The sequence below is a fragment of the Camponotus vicinus genome, unplaced genomic scaffold (genome assembly GCF_025532165.1).
Source record: "Camponotus vicinus isolate PSW18456_S1 unplaced genomic scaffold, iyCamVici1.0 SCAF_10, whole genome shotgun sequence".
Lineage (NCBI taxonomy): Eukaryota > Metazoa > Arthropoda > Insecta > Hymenoptera > Formicidae > Camponotus > Camponotus vicinus.
Window position 1 is genome coordinate 2,208,182 of NW_028141946.1, and position 16,609 is coordinate 2,224,790.

Here is a 16,609-nt window from a genome sequence, read left to right on the forward strand (position 1 = left end):
TAATAAAATAGCAGTTATCATATTAATGAATAAGAATTGCCATTATAAAGACTAAAAATGCTATTCTTTTGTATATAAGACATATGTATGATATTCTGTATATGTATATATTATGTAGGTGTATAATGAAATCCGCATATATATAATATATAATGCAAGTTGAAAACTTTTATTAATATTTTATTGTATTTCCTTTCAAAATATATATTAAATGAACAATTTTTCAATTATACCATTTCTATATATCATTTATTTTATAAATAGCCAAAATTGTAATTTTTGTTTTGTGCACAAAGTTTTATTTTTATCGATATAAAAATATGTAACTATGTGTATGTAGAATGCCATATCGTAAATAAAAATATTGCGCGTTAACAATATTTATAAAAAAACAATAAGTATTGTGTATATTAGTTTTTGTTATGGAATATGTATTAAATATGTATTAAATAAGTTAATATTTTTACATCACACATAATTTACATATAGATATGGTTTCAAAAAATGTATTATATTTTAAAATAGATATATATTTTGTGTAAACAAAATATGTGTGGGCCTGTATCTCTCTCATGTGCATTATTAATAAAATACAAACATAGAATATATATTAAACCATGAGTAATTGATGCACAAGAACAGCTAATATCAATATAATAAGTGCAATACTTAACCCAGTAAGATAAACGGTTATTTGATAAACACTTATTTGACGTTTACATTTGGTTGTATCAGTACTATTGTCCGACGATTTACTATTGACATCGTTTTGGCAGTAAAATTCCATAGGATCTGTCATCATATTTAAATAATGATATATGTGCGTTTTTTTCAAGTTATTATAATGAAACTTTCATATTTCTACTTACCAGCTTGTAGCTCGACTTCTTTCTGTACTTGACTTTCTTGCGCTTTGAGATCTAGAAGTTCTTGTAGCGACAATAGTGCCTCCTGCGGTCCTTCGCCGGGAAATAGATAATCCGATAGTGTAACTTTACTTTCGGGTAACGCTATTAGTACCCTCCGCGGTGGTTCATGCAATGTGATGTTCTCTGAAAAGAAGAGATTGTAAGAATATAAATGTATCGAAATCTATAAGAGAAATCTCTTAAAAACAATATTTTCAATCTACCTTCAGGAGAGCCATTTTCTTCTTCTATTAAACTGTCCCAATGCATTTCCAATCTGCTTGCCAGAGATCTCACAATGTCTTGTTTCACAGCCATGCTAGCATCTGCAATACTGGCTTTTTGATGTAGGAATGTTCTACTGACTAATTGTCCGATTAGTCGTATTGACGCACTACATGATGTTACTTTTATACATGAATTAGTATCGCTTTGCTCCTAAAAAAATAAAATTCCATCTATTAAATTAATTATCTAATTACCTAAACTATAATTGTAATATTTAAATGAATTTGTTTGTACTTACACAGGGAATGTATAGGCTAACTTGAAGCGAATTATTGTTATTGTCTTTCTTATTTTTACATTCTTTGCTACTTTTTTTTCTTTTGCCAATTGTTTCTAATGCATCGTCCGGAGCTCCAACTTCTCCCTCGATAACGACAAGCGAAGACTCGATTAAATCTGCTACGCTTGTCAAGATATTCTGTGAGATTTATGCTTTTAATTCATATAGTATTGCAAAAATAATGTATTGTTTATTTGTCAATACCTGTAACTGTTTTTTGAAAGTCTCGGGATTTTTATCTGCAGCAATAAGATACAATCTGTCAAAGTCTATTAGAGCTTCAAGTTGATGCCATCTAGTTGCTTTTTCTTGGAATTTCCAGTCAGCTGGTTTTAATATATTATCTTTATTAATGTCTACACACTTGCAAATATATCTAAAAATAAATGTATGTATATATAAAAAAAATGTTACTCTAAATTATAGTTAAGAGATATGATATATATGAAGAATTCAAGTTTATTTAAACTATCAAAGGCAACATACTTTTGTGTGATGCTGTTAAAACTTAATATAATCTTCTCATCCTGGCTATTTCCACAAAGGTGCTTATTATTCCATGACAGAGTTTTGTAAATAGCATTAAGAATTGACTTAAGCTTCTGTACATTATTAGTATTATCTAAAGTATCCTCAGGTCCGACAATAAATACACCAAGTACCCACATTCCACCAGGCAGCATTTTTGTAACCTGTAAATGAAATAAAATATCATTATGATTATCTCTATGAGATATACATTATGCTACTATATAAAAGATAACAATTAAATAGTTTATAAATAAATAAGGAATCAAGTCTTGTATATCTTGTTCTATAATTGCATCAACAAAACAGTAATACATACATGTTTAGCATGATCAGCGACCCAATTTATAGGTATATCTTTAACAGACTTAATATATGTATTTGTTGTATCCTGTTCTTCAAGCGAAGTAGAGCTAATTAATGTTTCTTCAACAACACTTTTAGTGAGAGGAGGTGGCGTTTTCGCTAAATGCACTACATAGTCTTTTTGTCCAGCACTCTATAAAATCAAATAGAAGAAGTTAATACGAAATAAGTTTTGTTACATATGATTTACTATTAAATCCAATATTTAAGAATCAAGTTTTTCCAAACAGACTGAAGTTTTTATTTTCAAATTGATTAAAAACAAAAAGTTGGAACAATACATTCGAATTTCAATAATTTGAAGAGAGTAACTTGAAAAAATTTGCATTGTGTTTTTCATATGTTCGTCACATATGTTAAGTTAGTAACAAAGTGTGACACTGAAAAATAAAAGAAGAAAGAAATAGTCGAACCTGTCCTAGAATTAATCCTATTACGTATCCATCCGGTTTGGCTAGAGAAGCTAAATATGCGCGAAGAGGTTCCTCGGCGTAAATCGTTCGTCCCATTTTTCCTCCTATTCCTTCGTGCTACTCTTCCATATAGGTTCTTCACGCAACAGCTCACGATATCCGCTACGTATGTAATCAGAAAGAAGTCTGACGTCTGACAGAGATGCCAAGCCGGCGTTTTTCGAGGAACGTTTTCAATATCTCGTACAGTAGCACCATTCACTTGTAGAAATTGGAAACACGTAATCACGTTCCGATACCGTCGATTAAATTACTTCGATGCGTATCTCCGATGTTACCTCAGCCAGATAATATAGTCTCCTCTGTAACTGGTGTATCCGGCTGTCAGAAGCTCGCGAGTCGCGAGCAGATTCGAGTCGCAACCTGCGATGTCACGCGTTCTATGCCTCTTGCATGCGCAAATAGTATACATGAGTAGAAAATTGCTGTCGATTACTGTTTACTAGCACGTCCGTTACTATCGACTGAATAGAGCGAGCGATGTGATAAAGGTCATGATAAAGGTGATATATGAAAGCGTGTAATGCGCCACAATTCGGTCGTTATTGCTACGTTTTGTACGCGCGTATCGCGAGAACGGAAAAAATTTATATTGTTTTAAATAATTGAACCGGACAGAGAGAAAGAGAGAGCCAAAGGATAAACTGCTCCCTGTGTGATTGCGCACAATACGATATTTCATGTGTAGCGCGCTTTAAAATGATGAATATTGTTTGTAAGATAAAAGTAAACAATGTACAGTGGACAATGGGTCGCCCTTCTCTTATTTATTTTTACGCAAGCAGATGGATCTATCTTGGACAATAAACAGTGCAATGTGAGTCGTATGACAAACTTGTTTATCTCGAGAATAATACGTAATGCTGTAATACTTTATACAATTTTGACTTGTTTATTTGGACGATAATAGATAAGTGTCCTTTTTGACGAGAAATATATAATAAAGTATCATTATATACATGTTACACACCACACACACACACACACACACACACATATATATATTTTTTATTTTATTTTTCAGCATAAGTTTGAGCAAAAATGTGGAGATGTAAATAATTATAGTGTAGTTCAAAACAACCCATCAGTTTTTAATTATTGTACCGCTGAAGATGTTCCTGACAATATCCACTTTGGTGTAAGGAGTAGCGGAATTGATGGAGGGACCTTAACTGGTATACCATTTTGATATCGAATAGTTGATTCACGAAACAACTAATTATATCTATTAATCACACATCTTTCTTTTTATCTAAGATTCTGTTAAAATTCAGTTTGCGCATCCCAAAAGAAAATGTGCATTAGGGGTAACCTTATTAGTTAATCCTTCGATTGAGAATGAAAGAGAATGTGAAGAGTATAAGTTCAAAGTGGATGACACTTCAAATGTACATAGTAAAGAGAGAGCCGTGTGTTTTCTTAGGAATACTAATCTACTTGTAAAATATAATGATAATTCAACATCCTTATGTGAGGTAATAAACAATATTAAGATCTATATATATATATATATATGAGTTTAGATTTAAATAGTATAAGTCCATCCAAACTTGATTTCAAGTTATTAGCAGATTTAGAGTACAAACAATGCAATCTATCATCAATCTAATTACTTCTGTATTTGTATGTTTTTACTTTTGAATTTGTTTTCAAAATCAATCAGATTTCAGTTAAGTTATTTTTACGTTAAAAGCAAATGCAAAAATCTTTATTTCTCAAAGTTTTATTTTTTGAACTTGTGTCGCTTAACATCTGAATGACTCATATGTTTGTATATAGATATTATATATGTAATTAATGCCTAATATCAAATTTTGCAAAATAATCTTGTAAATATACAAGAATATTGTTAATATTTATATAAATGTACAATAGTACTGTAGTTTGTATACATATGCATATATATGCAAGAATAATATATTTGAAAAGAGATTAATTTTTTTGTCTGTATATATACATACACACATATATTGTATAACATACACACATTAATAAAAAACAAATCTATTTAAAAATTATAAATAAAATTAATATTAATATTTCAGGATAATATTACGGGGTTGTGGTATCAACACATTTTTACAGGATGTTATGCACTTCAATTTCACATAGGTAGTCAAAAATATGCAATAAGGGGCCACAAATTCTTAAACACTACTTATCAACGTACAGAAGTAATAGAACCACAGTTTATTTGTAAATATGAGACGTATTATAATCTTAATGAAAGGTATAGTAATAATAATTGTTATGTATAAATGTATATTTAATTTCAGAGAATAATAGTTTATTTGTAGAAAATTGATATTATATTGAATTGATATTATAAAAAAATCAAAATATAAAACAGGAATGTTTATATATTACAGACTTGAAGTAATAAATTTTACATTAGACACTTCATTACCAGTACATACAGGAGATTCACTTGAAGTGGGATTGATATCACCATGGAATAAAAATTCAGAGAAAGGATGTGCCTGGAAGAACGAACCACTACTATTTTCGCAGGAAATTGAGCTTGTAATATTTAGTTATTAAGAAAGATGTATGCATCTTTCTTTTTGCAGCTGACATACAAATTTAATTTTTTTTTATTTTTACAGAATCCTAATGTTAAGAAAGACAATTGCAATATACAATTGGTAAATATTATTTCTTTTAATTACTCTTAGATTGCAATATATATAAGGTATTTTAATAATTAAAATTCCCTATCTATTTTTACATACTTATATCTGTGTGTGTATGTAAATGTTACATTGAACAAAATTTTGATTAAATAGACGCAAAAAGTGAATGGGGAACATATAAAGACTATGCAATGCAATTTTCTAGTACAAATTACAAAACTACAAACTACAAAAACTGCAGATTACTGTTTTGTATTTTATGTAAGAGATGATCGGTGCTATAAAAATACTATTTGGAAGCCACAGACTGTAAATGCAATGATGCCGTGTACATGGATAAAACGTAAGTACAAATTGGGGATAAAAAATATAATATTACAAAAAAGTTAAAATTAATTAAAGAGGTAATATTTTTTATGTGTATACCTACTTTGCCATCTAGTACATCAGAAAAAATATTTTGTATTTTATATAGAGCTTATATTATAATTTACAAAGATTTTTATTTTTTAATTTTAATTTTATTATAATAAAATAAAGGTCCGTTAGATAAAATCAATAAAAAATTAGTTAAAAGACTACAAGGACCAACGCAATGGTGGAAATATGCAAAAAATAAAACGGTTATTACAATAAAATAACCATATGAAAATGTTTATTTAATTTGAACATGACAAACGCTGCGTTTCAATCCAATTCGGATCCTTTTCAATGTCGACTAACAAAGTGAATAATAAACATTAAGATAAAAGCAAAATTAACAGTCATAGGATAAATGTAAATAAGTTTCGGAACAACGCAAAGTCAAAAAAAGTCAAAAAATCGGAAGCAAATATATGTACAATAACGGAAAATTTAAACCGTCAATCACAAAAAAGGAAAGAACGCATCGCATTAACGTATCGCCACAGAAAACCCGGAAGCAACTCGTACCGCAAATCACCAGTGTACAGAGAGTAAAAACGAGATAGTTAAAAACGAGATGATCCTCTCCAAAACAAAAACCGGAAGGAAATCCCACATACAGGTCCATGACCATTTCCAAAAGAAAAAACAGTCAAAGATGCATAAATCGATGACCAGTTGGAAACTTGATGGTCCAAATATGTGCGAGTAAAAGCTTAAAATATGACACTCTAAAAAAGAAAAACAAGACAGAGCAATAATTTAACAAACAATCCGGAAACTACTTAAGAGAATCCTTCATATAAAGCAAGAGTAAAGTTAATATAATAAAATCACATACCGGTCTCTAAATTTGAAAGTGATCTCAAATCAAAAAATCGAACACAAAGGGAGAGCAAGTTAAGCACAACTTAACGTTCCAATCAACAGAGCCGAACTGAGGCACATGGGGATCACATATAGCCAAGAACGTGAAACATCAAAAAGAGGGGGGGGAGAGAAGGGAAAAGGAAGGACAGGAACAAAACGTCACAGAAGGAAAGAAGACAGAACGAAGGAAAAATTCAAATAATCAATACGAACATTTTTTTATAATGGGCAAATACAACTTATCCAAGAAATCGGTATCGCTCTGAATGTTAAGGCCATGGTTCTGACCAGAGATATGTAACATCTCAGCAATTAGTCTCTTTTTATATCTAGGTTCCTCCTCCAAAATGGAAACATTCTCCCAATCAAACTCATGACCGTTCAATCTATGAAGGGACACAACTGAGAGAGAACCAGAAGATTTATTGATATCAGAACGATGTTCTTTAATTCTGGTCAGTAACTTCCTTTTAGTTTGTCCCTACATGAACATCGTTCTGATATCAATAAATCTTCTGGTTCTCTCTCAGTTGTGTCCCTTCATAGATTGAACGGTCATGAGTTTGATTGGGAGAATGTTTCCATTTTGGAGGAGGAACCTAGATATAAAAAGAGACTAATTGCTGAGATGTTACATATCTCTGGTCAGAACCATGGCCTTAACATTCAGAGCGATACCGATTTCTTGGATAAGTTGTATTTGCCCATTATAAAAAAATGTTCGTATTGATTATTTGAATTTTTCCTTCGTTCTGTCTTCTTTCCTTCTGTGACGTTTTGTTCCTGTCCTTCCTTTTCCCTTCTCTCCCCCCCCCTCTTTTTGATGTTTCACGTTCTTGGCTATATGTGATCCCCATGTGCCTCAGTTCGGCTCTGTTGATTGGAACATTAAGTTGTGCTTAACTTGCTCTCCCTTTGTGTTCGATTTTTTGATTTGAGATCACTTTCAAATTTAGAGACCGGTATGTGATTTTATTATATTAACTTTACTCTTGCTTTATATGAAGGATTCTCTTAAGTAGTTTCCGGATTGTTTGTTAAATTATTGCTCTGTCTTGTTTTTCTTTTTTAGAGTGTCATATTTTAAGCTTTTACTCGCACATATTTGGACCATCAAGTTTCCAACTGGTCATCGATTTATGCATCTTTGACTGTTTTTTCTTTTGGAAATGGTCATGGACCTGTATGTGGGATTTCCTTCCGGTTTTTGTTTTGGAGAGGATCATCTCGTTTTTAACTATCTCGTTTTTACTCTCTGTACACTGGTGATTTGCGGTACGAGTTGCTTCCGGGTTTTCTGTGGCGATACGTTAATGCGATGCGTTCTTTCCTTTTTTGTGATTGACGGTTTAAATTTTCCGTTATTGTACATATATTTGCTTCCGATTTTTTGACTTTTTTTGACTTTGCGTTGTTCCGAAACTTATTTACATTTATCCTATGACTGTTAATTTTGCTTTTATCTTAATGTTTATTATTCACTTTGTTAGTCGACATTGAAAAGGATCCGAATTGGATTGAAACGCAGCGTTTGTCATGTTCAAATTAAATAAACATTTTCATATGGTTATTTTATTGTAATAACCGTTTTATTTTTTGCATATTTCCACCATTGCGTTGGTCCTTGTAGCCTTTTAACTAATTTTTTATTAATTTTAATTTTAATTAAACCATATTGCAAATAATGTTTTCAGGTTGCGGGAATGTTTCACTGCATAAGAATAGTGAGCCTATAATAATACCAGATGAATCGCAAGGCGCAAACTTGTATCTACTGTTGCCGATTGTCGCCACTGTATTGATCATATCGACAATAATTGGAATATTATGTTTCTGGCACCTCTGTATTCGAAAAAAAGAGATCACTTTATATGTTAATCCACAGCACGATGATTTTCTGAACTCTGCTTGTTTTGAATCCACCGATCTCAATATCATTGACAACAACGAAAAGGAAATCGATCACGATAATCTTTCTTGTGATGATATTGTTCTTCTTTATACTAAAAATTCTATATCTTTTATGGCATTAATGAAAGATTTTCGCGAAACTCTTGCCAAAATATGCTCCTGTTCTGTAAGTTTTTTATCATATAGATTGTCAATATATCCTACATAATATCTATAATATCATGTATATCAATCAAAATTTTTACAATTTAAAAAATTATCTTGATTAAAATTTATATAATGTAATCTGTTAAGGACGCTTTCCATAACTGTTGCTTTTAAAGGTATATGACTGGTATGATGAAGCTGAATGGAACAACGTAGCTAAAATTGGTCCAGTTTCATGGTTTACCAAATTATTTAATGGTAAATGTCGTGTTGTTTGGATAGATACACCGACAATAAGATCCATCGTTATATCAAGGGAAAGCGATTCAGGCCTGAATAAACTCTGTAAATATCATGAAATAGGTGATTTTCGCGATGTGGCATTTCCTGTTGTGCTTGAATTAGCAAAACGGAATACAAATGATGCGCATCAATATCGCAGGCATTTCGTCGTGAGGTGAGGTTCATAATAAATAAACAATTATTCTCGTGAAGATGAACATTTTTTTTCTCGATTGTATCATAATTCATACTATATTATTTTTTATTAAATTTTGCTTTATTTGTATAGATTTGAAGGGTTGGAAAGCACGGCAAATGTGAACGATCCGTTTCTGGATCTCTCTCCTCACGCGCGATATTGTATGCCACAGCATCTTACGCAATTGTGTTTAGACCTGTAAGTATATCATATTATATTTGAAATGTTCCATAAGATAATTCAAATACTTTTAGATCGACGGTAAAATCACTTATTCCCAAATATCAATTGAAAGCAGAAGAGAATCTTTTACAGCAGCGCTTGAGACTAGTGAAGACAGAATCAATAATGTGAAAAATGTTCATCAATACCATGAGTTGTTACAGGATCTCAGCATTATTATACTTTACTTTACGATTGTCCAACATAATAATACTTTATTCATGTTTCCAATGCGAAGTGATTGTATTAGCATATAAATTTATTGTTAATCAAAGATGTTACCTCAGTTGAAAATAAGGCAATATATATAGACACACTCTTTGTTTTAATAAGATTACCGATTTGCGTGCAAAAGTTATTTGATATTTTTCGATAATATTGAAGTTAAGACAATCATACGTTCTGTATTTTCAGAATTTGTTAATTATAAATTGCTTGTTGAACTCGATTTCGCATAATATCAAAAAGTACACTGCAATTTAAGTTTTAACTTTATACATTTGTCATGTTGATACAGATATATTTTACATATAATATATATATATATATATATATTTTTTAATAAAAATGTTAACAAATTATATATATATAAAATGTTAAGAAATTATATATATAAAATCTGTTTCAAGAAGTATTCTCATTATGTATTTCTTATTTCATGACCTTATTATGTACATTTTATATACTTAAAATATATGTATAAGAATTTCTGTAATATCCACAATCTAAAAAAGTATCACATTATATATGAATGCAGCCTTGCATTGATTAAACTTTTTGAGATTTACTTTTTATTAAAAATCAAGTTGAAGACACTAATATTAAATAGCCATAAAAACAAACTAGTTGAGAACCAAGTGCAGTAATCAAATCATATTATTACTTGCTTTATTTTTTATTTTTACTTTGAATTATATTTTATTTTCGTAACTGCATTCAATATCCTTGAGTGCACTTAATAGTAGAAATAGTAGCTCCCTCTCTTCTTTCCAAATAAAACACGCTTCAAAAAAAATGTCAATTATGTTATAAAAAATATCGCGTGACTTTATTAGTTCTATAATATACAATGATGTGTTCGTTTTCAAACTAAGAGTCTTAACAAATGCCAATATCAATATGATTGAACTTGATCATGATTTAATTTGATTATCTCGAAGGGCTATTATAAAGTATGATTGAAGCCATTATTATCCTACTTTCCAATAAACGAAAAAATCATCATATTCTTTTTAATAGTAAAAGATAACGCAAAACAGATACTATAAATTGTGTTATAGAACTTAATTATCACGATATATATATCGTTTTTCTTTCAATACTAATGCTTAATTACAGCGCATTTTTGTCCTATCATTAAGATACCGCATATAAACACAAATCGAATAATGATTAACATATATTAATATATTAAAAATATTTTTGAAAATATGACTGCACTCAATAGAAATCAATCTTGATTATTATAATACCTTATAACTTAATTTTATATTATATTTTTATCTTGGGGGAAAGAGAGTAAAGATGATGTTGAAAAATTGAGAACACGTTGAAATTACATATTTATTTTATTATTTATCAATATCAAATTAATTCATATTGAAAAAGAATAATATTATATACTTATTTCTCGATTTTTATATTTTATTTATCTCTTTTAAGATTTCATCGTTTCTTGTTAGTTTTAGTAAACTAATAATTTTATATTTTATTTCTGAAAACTTTTTTTATGTTTTCAGATCACATAGATTATATGTATATAAAAATTTTCATTATATATATATATATATATATATATATATATATATAAGATTAAAGTTATTGCTATTTAATTACGTTTAATTATTTAAATTTTCAATTTTGAATGTAAAAGATATGGATTTTTGTGTAAAAAAATTTGTCAAAAATTGTACAACAAATGTTTTTTTTTTTTAAATTTCTCGAGTATCAATATTACTTTTATTATACATACATATACATATACATATATATATATATGCAATATATACATATATACACTACTTAATGCGATTTCTGGATGGATATTTGTACTCGAGAAATTTTGAATAATTTTTTATAAAAATATTGTACAATTTTTGACAAATTTTTTACACGAAATATATATATATATATATATATATATATTTTTTTTTATTTATTTATAATAAATAAGAATACCTTCACAAAGAATACAGAAATGTAACTCTTGTACAAGGGATACGAATATTTGAGAAAATATTACTGTGAACACACATACATATAATGCAGACACAATAAGTTATCTGCTCGTTCTTCATTTAATGGATTCTAACGAACGCACATTTATTGTTCTACATCGTTAACTTCTACACATTGGGCTCTTCAAGCGAAGAGATATTTCGTTTCAAAATGCGTGTAGCATTAAAGATTTATGTCAATATTTCGTGTAATCTCTCTTACACAAAGAGTTTGCATTTCTGAGAAAGAAAAATAATTATTTTGAAAAATAACACGCACACATATCCAAAGTGAGGGATTTTAAAATACACTCTAAATACTATTACGTATTTATTATGAGTCAGCAATTCAATCTTTATTACCGTCGAGTGTGATCTAACATCTTTTAGGCATTTTTACGAGAAGTTCAGCGTAATTTTGAGGTGACAACCTCCAAACCGCTGACGAAATTCAAATTTGATGGCACAGCTATTTTAATGCGGACACACACTTTTTCTTGAAACTTCCTCTTCATGATTGACCGCATATTTCGGATCGGATTCGCGGATAAGATAAATTCCACAGAAACGACGAAATATTATCGCATTAATATAATGGAGGATACAATTGATTGATCGGATCTTAATAAAAGTAATAAATATGGCACTTATATACGTTAATATATTATGTTCAATCGAGAAATTTTCGATATTTGGCGTTAATTAATTCAGTGAGAATCTTCTATAGAGAGTCGAGATGATGTCATATTTTTATCTCGGGGACGAGAATTGTCTTCTCTTAAATAATTAAAGTTAGCTCGCGGGGTCAAAGCTTGTCGAAATCTCGCTGACCGCTCTTGAAGAAAAAAAACGGACAATTAAGAGAAAGAGAGAGAAGAGCTATGAAATATAGGAGATATATATATATATATATATATATATATATATATATATATATTTCTATACACGATATTGAGAGCTGACAGATAATTGGAGTCATCTTCTCTTTTCCTGATACATGATCGCTTTCAATAAAAGTAATTATCGTGTCGTTCTTTTGAGATATAAAAATCGATGGACCATAGATGAGGGTGGAAACAAATTGGGGAGATATCTATTACGCGGATACAAACGACCCGTGCAGATAATGAATTCGATTGTTTGCCGGTGGTATTATCGCCCTACTCCTGGTAATAACGGCCAATCGGGAAAAGGGAAGGGCGCCCGCTGTTACATTCGAAATATATAAATGGACCAATAACTGTTATACCATCGTTCAGTCGGCCTCCTCGATTCGTCGGTGATAAACTGCGGGTGCTTGTCTTCTGTTTCCTTTTTTTCGAATCTCCCTCGAACAGAGTTATTCAGAAAATCGCAACGTTACACGCACGGTAAGTCACGCATGACTTTGACATTCCACTTAAATTCAGAGAGAGAAAGAGAAGGAGGGATCCATCGCGAATATCTAACAAAAATTATTTTTTTATATATACATACATGAATTTATTATACAAAATGTAATATGTATCTTTTAGTACATCGCTCGAAACAATTAATTAATAAAATACTTTGTCTAATATGCGTATGATTCAGTAGTTCACTAATACTTCTCTTGATGAATGATCTTCGTGTCCATTTATATAAATGAAAATTTTAATTTGTTTTTAAGTTTAAGTAAATCATCAACATTTGCAAGTTTAATTGGAGAATTCTTGAAAAAATCACATTCCTTCAATTATTTCGAGCGGTGTATATCCTAGTAAAACTTACGAATTTTGTGAATAAAACTGCGCGTTAAACCGTGAGAGTCTCGACAAAAAATTAAAGCATCCACATCGAGAAGCGTGCCTTTCTCGCACGTGTCTTTCGTCCCGGTCCGTTTTCCCTCTCCATCTCGAGAGGCGGCTAAGGCAAACCAATCCGAGTCAAAACGGCTGATGCAACAAGACAAAATAACGCATCCACCGCATCTGACGTGCTCACGCTCACGTACTTTTTTTTAACCGCTGTGGGTGGCACACGAGACATTAAAACGGCTCCCTAATCAATGTAAATTAATCGTTACGTGTTTGCATCATATATACAGAGTGTTCCCCGTCGCTAAGCGCACTTTTCAGTCAATTTTTTCTTTATCAAAACGCGTCGATGTACTTACAATCTTGGAGAGATTGAAAAACTATAAAACTCGTTCGAAAACTAAGTTACAAGTGCAAAATGAATAAACGAAAATAATATTCTTGACTCTGACTTTAAAAAAAGGTGAATTCAAAATTTTGGCCAAAGAAAAAAAAAGCCAAATTCAAGAAAAGTGCATTTAGCGAGGGAGTTATATCGGCACGTATATAACAGATTGCATGTACGAATGTTCGTTTAGCATAAAGTAGTTTTTTACATTCCATCACCTACTTACCCGGTGAAATTTCACTAACTTGGCGCGTGTGTTACCACCATGAAAATAAACACGGCATTATTTATACGCAAAATCACGCAAATATAATGTTGTCTATTATTTTATCTATTATTTCGGGGAAATTCTTGTGGGGCAACATTTCGTCGTGCTTTCCTCTCTTGAAGGTAAATCTGATGTACTGATCTCTTTTTATCACTAATGCACTCTTTCTCCAGATGCGGTTGTATCTCTCGAACTTCGCGCACCTTCTGGTGATCGTCGCCGTGTTCGGTGTAACCCTCGGTAGTCCTTTGACATTCGTACTACTGACGAATACATCATACACGCGGGCAAATGTTGAGTCCAGCACAGCGAATAGACTGAAATATGATGTTAAGCCACCCGGCGAGAAAAAGGTGTATATCATCGATGAACATCTAATGAGCTAAAAGTTTTAATACGTTTATAAAATTTCTTTTCATTTACTATTTTGCTAATTTCCTACACAATTTCTCAGCTACTTGAAATGCATGAGATCCAGTCGCTCTCTCTCTTGCGTGTGTGCTCCTCTCTACAATAGTCGTCTTCATTTTAGAACGGCTTTATATCGACTTGGACCAAGATTTTACAGAATCCGCCAGATTCCTTGGAAGTCGCCGTCGGGTAAATATACATACATTTTGCGCATAACGACTAATACAGAAGTAACATAATCGCTTATATCATTGAATTGATATTTATTTCAGGAGTCGTGTCGAATTGCAATGCTTGGTAGCTGGAAATCCACCGCCCCAAGTCTACTGGATAACCGGAAATGAACCGGAAAGGCAGGTCGGTCTCTCGCTATTGATATTTATATTTCTCACTTGAGAAATTCTCGAAAATTTGTGATAAATTATTACACAATAACATCCCCCTTATACTTGTAACTGTGATTTGGCAGATTCAGGAATTAACCACGCGGGCCCAAGAAGCGAGGAATGTCGTGTCCACGGAATGGGAGGGGGTCAGTCAAGTCTCCTCGACGTACGTGATCGATTGCGTCAGACCTGAAGATCAAGGTTTAAAATATTGTGTATCCGTGTCTAAAAATATAGTGGCCCAATCGGCAGCGACGGTACTCTTGGTTAATAGTGAGTGTAAACGGGCGAGATATTTCGCGCCCTTCGTACATATAAATAGATCGAAAAAACATCATCAAAACAATAATTCTAATATCATCTTATTGTTCACTAGCAACCAAAGCAACCGTATGCAGCAGCGAAAGCCAACCCACCATCACCTTACATTCTTCCTGGAGATTTGCTCTTGAACAAAACACAGTGATTCTTCTGTGTAGAGCCGTTGGTCAACCGGCGCCTTATTTATTTTGGATAGATAACTTGGGCAACACCATTAGTCCGGCCACACACGCGAGACACACCGTTCTTGCTAATGGCGATCTGCAGATAACGGATCTTGAGTGGGCCGACATGGGTGAATATATTTGTAAGGTGCAATCAGGATATACGGAGAAGAGTTTATCTACATTTCTGTATCCCGTAGGTTCCGTACGTATGTAATTAACTTTGGAGAATGTTTAGTATCATTTGTGTATGTTTAGTACAATTTGTGGATGTTTAATACAATTTGTGGAATGTACTTAATGTATTTCAAGAAATTATCGTCAATAATTAAGAAAATCGTTATATGTCCACAATTCTCTCAAATATATCAAAAATGTCACAAATGATCTTTTAACACAACAATGTGATTGCAATTGTACGATCCTTTCTATCTTTCTTCCAGGAAACAGAACCAAGGGAAACGGAAAATCCCGTATAAAAAAGACTTGACACAATATCTGCATTCCCAATGTCTTTTTGCTACAACTGCGTGCATAAGTGTGAATAACACCTGTTACACTTATAGTTTATATTGTCTAAAAACAAAACGTAGTTTAATTATATAGAAGTACTTATTATTTTTTTTTTTTTTACTTTTACGATACCAGTGTTGCTTTTCCTTGGAAGATCAATATTTGTACGATAAATTCGCTTTTCACGTTGGGTCGACGCACATAAAAAAAGAACTTCTTGAATTTATATCGAAGAAAGTTTGTAGATGAATTCAAAGCAGTTTTAATAAACGCGACCTATGCGATGCACTCTTGTAAGAATTTTTATCCCTACCTTGTCCGAGAAACCTTGAAATATAGATTTTTAAAACCAGGATAACATATTTTTTTACAATTTATCGATATGTATATGTAAAATATATTTTAAATTAATTAATTTTGTTGTTATTTATATGTTATTTTTAATTATTTTAATATTTTGTGTGAGATATTTAGAAATTTAAAACGAAACTTTCAATAAGAGAGAATTAATTTATTTTTCAATGTTGTAGATTTGTGTTTGTGTTGCAAATTACTTGTATACTTGTATATTACTTACCATTTATATACAACTGTCCACTAACTCCACATAAGAATTGCACACAATCAATTCTTTAGAACAAAAGCTTTTTTTCTT

The 16,609-nt window shown here is 31.2% G+C and overlaps 3 protein-coding genes across 10 annotated transcripts; 2 read left to right on the top strand and 1 right to left on the bottom strand.

The window, feature by feature from the left end:
- Positions 1 to 164: 164 nt before the first annotated feature.
- On the bottom strand, positions 165 to 3,403 carry LOC145960236 (protein odr-4 homolog). Its single transcript, XM_083079537.1, has 8 exons — positions 2,784 to 3,403; positions 2,324 to 2,503; positions 1,963 to 2,168; positions 1,681 to 1,852; positions 1,435 to 1,614; positions 1,133 to 1,346; positions 870 to 1,052; positions 165 to 792 (listed from the first exon to the last, which is right to left on the bottom strand). Exons 1-8 carry the CDS (start codon positions 2,877 to 2,879, stop codon positions 611 to 613), a joined length of 1,413 nt encoding a protein of 470 aa, XP_082935663.1. The 5' UTR covers positions 2,880 to 3,403; the 3' UTR covers positions 165 to 610.
- LOC145960231 (uncharacterized) lies at positions 3,176 to 10,147 on the top strand. The gene is made up of 11 exons (XM_083079524.1): positions 3,176 to 3,660; positions 3,868 to 4,018; positions 4,101 to 4,318; positions 4,889 to 5,073; positions 5,213 to 5,366; positions 5,450 to 5,488; positions 5,630 to 5,819; positions 8,446 to 8,828; positions 8,986 to 9,266; positions 9,381 to 9,488; positions 9,545 to 10,147. Exons 1-11 carry the CDS (start codon positions 3,577 to 3,579, stop codon positions 9,642 to 9,644), a joined length of 1,893 nt encoding a protein of 630 aa, XP_082935650.1. The 5' UTR covers positions 3,176 to 3,576; the 3' UTR covers positions 9,645 to 10,147.
- A 2,815-nt stretch (positions 10,148 to 12,962) lies between these two features.
- Impl2 (Ecdysone-inducible gene L2) lies at positions 12,963 to 16,242 on the top strand. Of its 8 annotated transcripts, none has more exons than XM_083079566.1 (8): positions 13,630 to 13,756; positions 14,082 to 14,281; positions 14,333 to 14,512; positions 14,692 to 14,759; positions 14,843 to 14,927; positions 15,040 to 15,229; positions 15,333 to 15,650; positions 15,885 to 16,242. In XM_083079566.1, exons 2-8 carry the CDS (start codon positions 14,204 to 14,206, stop codon positions 15,929 to 15,931), a joined length of 966 nt encoding a protein of 321 aa, XP_082935692.1. In that variant the 5' UTR covers positions 13,630 to 13,756; positions 14,082 to 14,203; the 3' UTR covers positions 15,932 to 16,242. The 8 variants fall into 8 exon arrangements, with proteins under 8 accessions (XP_082935695.1, XP_082935697.1, XP_082935692.1 ...); XM_083079565.1 differs by having other exon boundaries at positions 13,652 to 13,966; XM_083079569.1 differs by lacking the exons at positions 13,630 to 13,756; positions 14,082 to 14,281 and adding an exon at positions 12,963 to 13,098.
- Positions 16,243 to 16,609: the final 367 nt, after the last annotated feature.

Bases quoted from the DNA above. Each gene is read 5' to 3' on its own strand.
- LOC145960236 (XM_083079537.1), bottom strand. From the start codon at position 2,879: ATGGGACGAACGATTTACGCCGAGGAACCTCTTCGCGCATATTTAGCT. The intron at 2,504-2,783 runs GTTCGACTATTT...TTGATTTTATAG, and splicing joins TAGGATTAATTCTAGGACAG to AGTGCTGGACAAAAAGACTA. The intron at 793-869 runs GTAAGTAGAAAT...ATATGATGACAG, and splicing joins AGAAGTCGAGCTACAAGCTG to ATCCTATGGAATTTTACTGC.
- LOC145960231 (XM_083079524.1), top strand. From the start codon at position 3,577: ATGTACAGTGGACAATGGGTCGCCCTTCTCTTATTTATTTTTACGCAA. The intron at 3,661-3,867 runs GTGAGTCGTATG...TTTATTTTTCAG, and splicing joins TGGACAATAAACAGTGCAAT to CATAAGTTTGAGCAAAAATG. The intron at 9,489-9,544 runs GTAAGTATATCA...AAATACTTTTAG, and splicing joins ACGCAATTGTGTTTAGACCT to ATCGACGGTAAAATCACTTA.
- Impl2 (XM_083079566.1), top strand. From the start codon at position 14,204: ATGTTGTCTATTATTTTATCTATTATTTCGGGGAAATTCTTGTGGGGC. The intron at 14,928-15,039 runs GTCGGTCTCTCG...GTGATTTGGCAG, and splicing joins GAAATGAACCGGAAAGGCAG to ATTCAGGAATTAACCACGCG. The intron at 15,230-15,332 runs GTGAGTGTAAAC...ATTGTTCACTAG, and splicing joins GACGGTACTCTTGGTTAATA to CAACCAAAGCAACCGTATGC.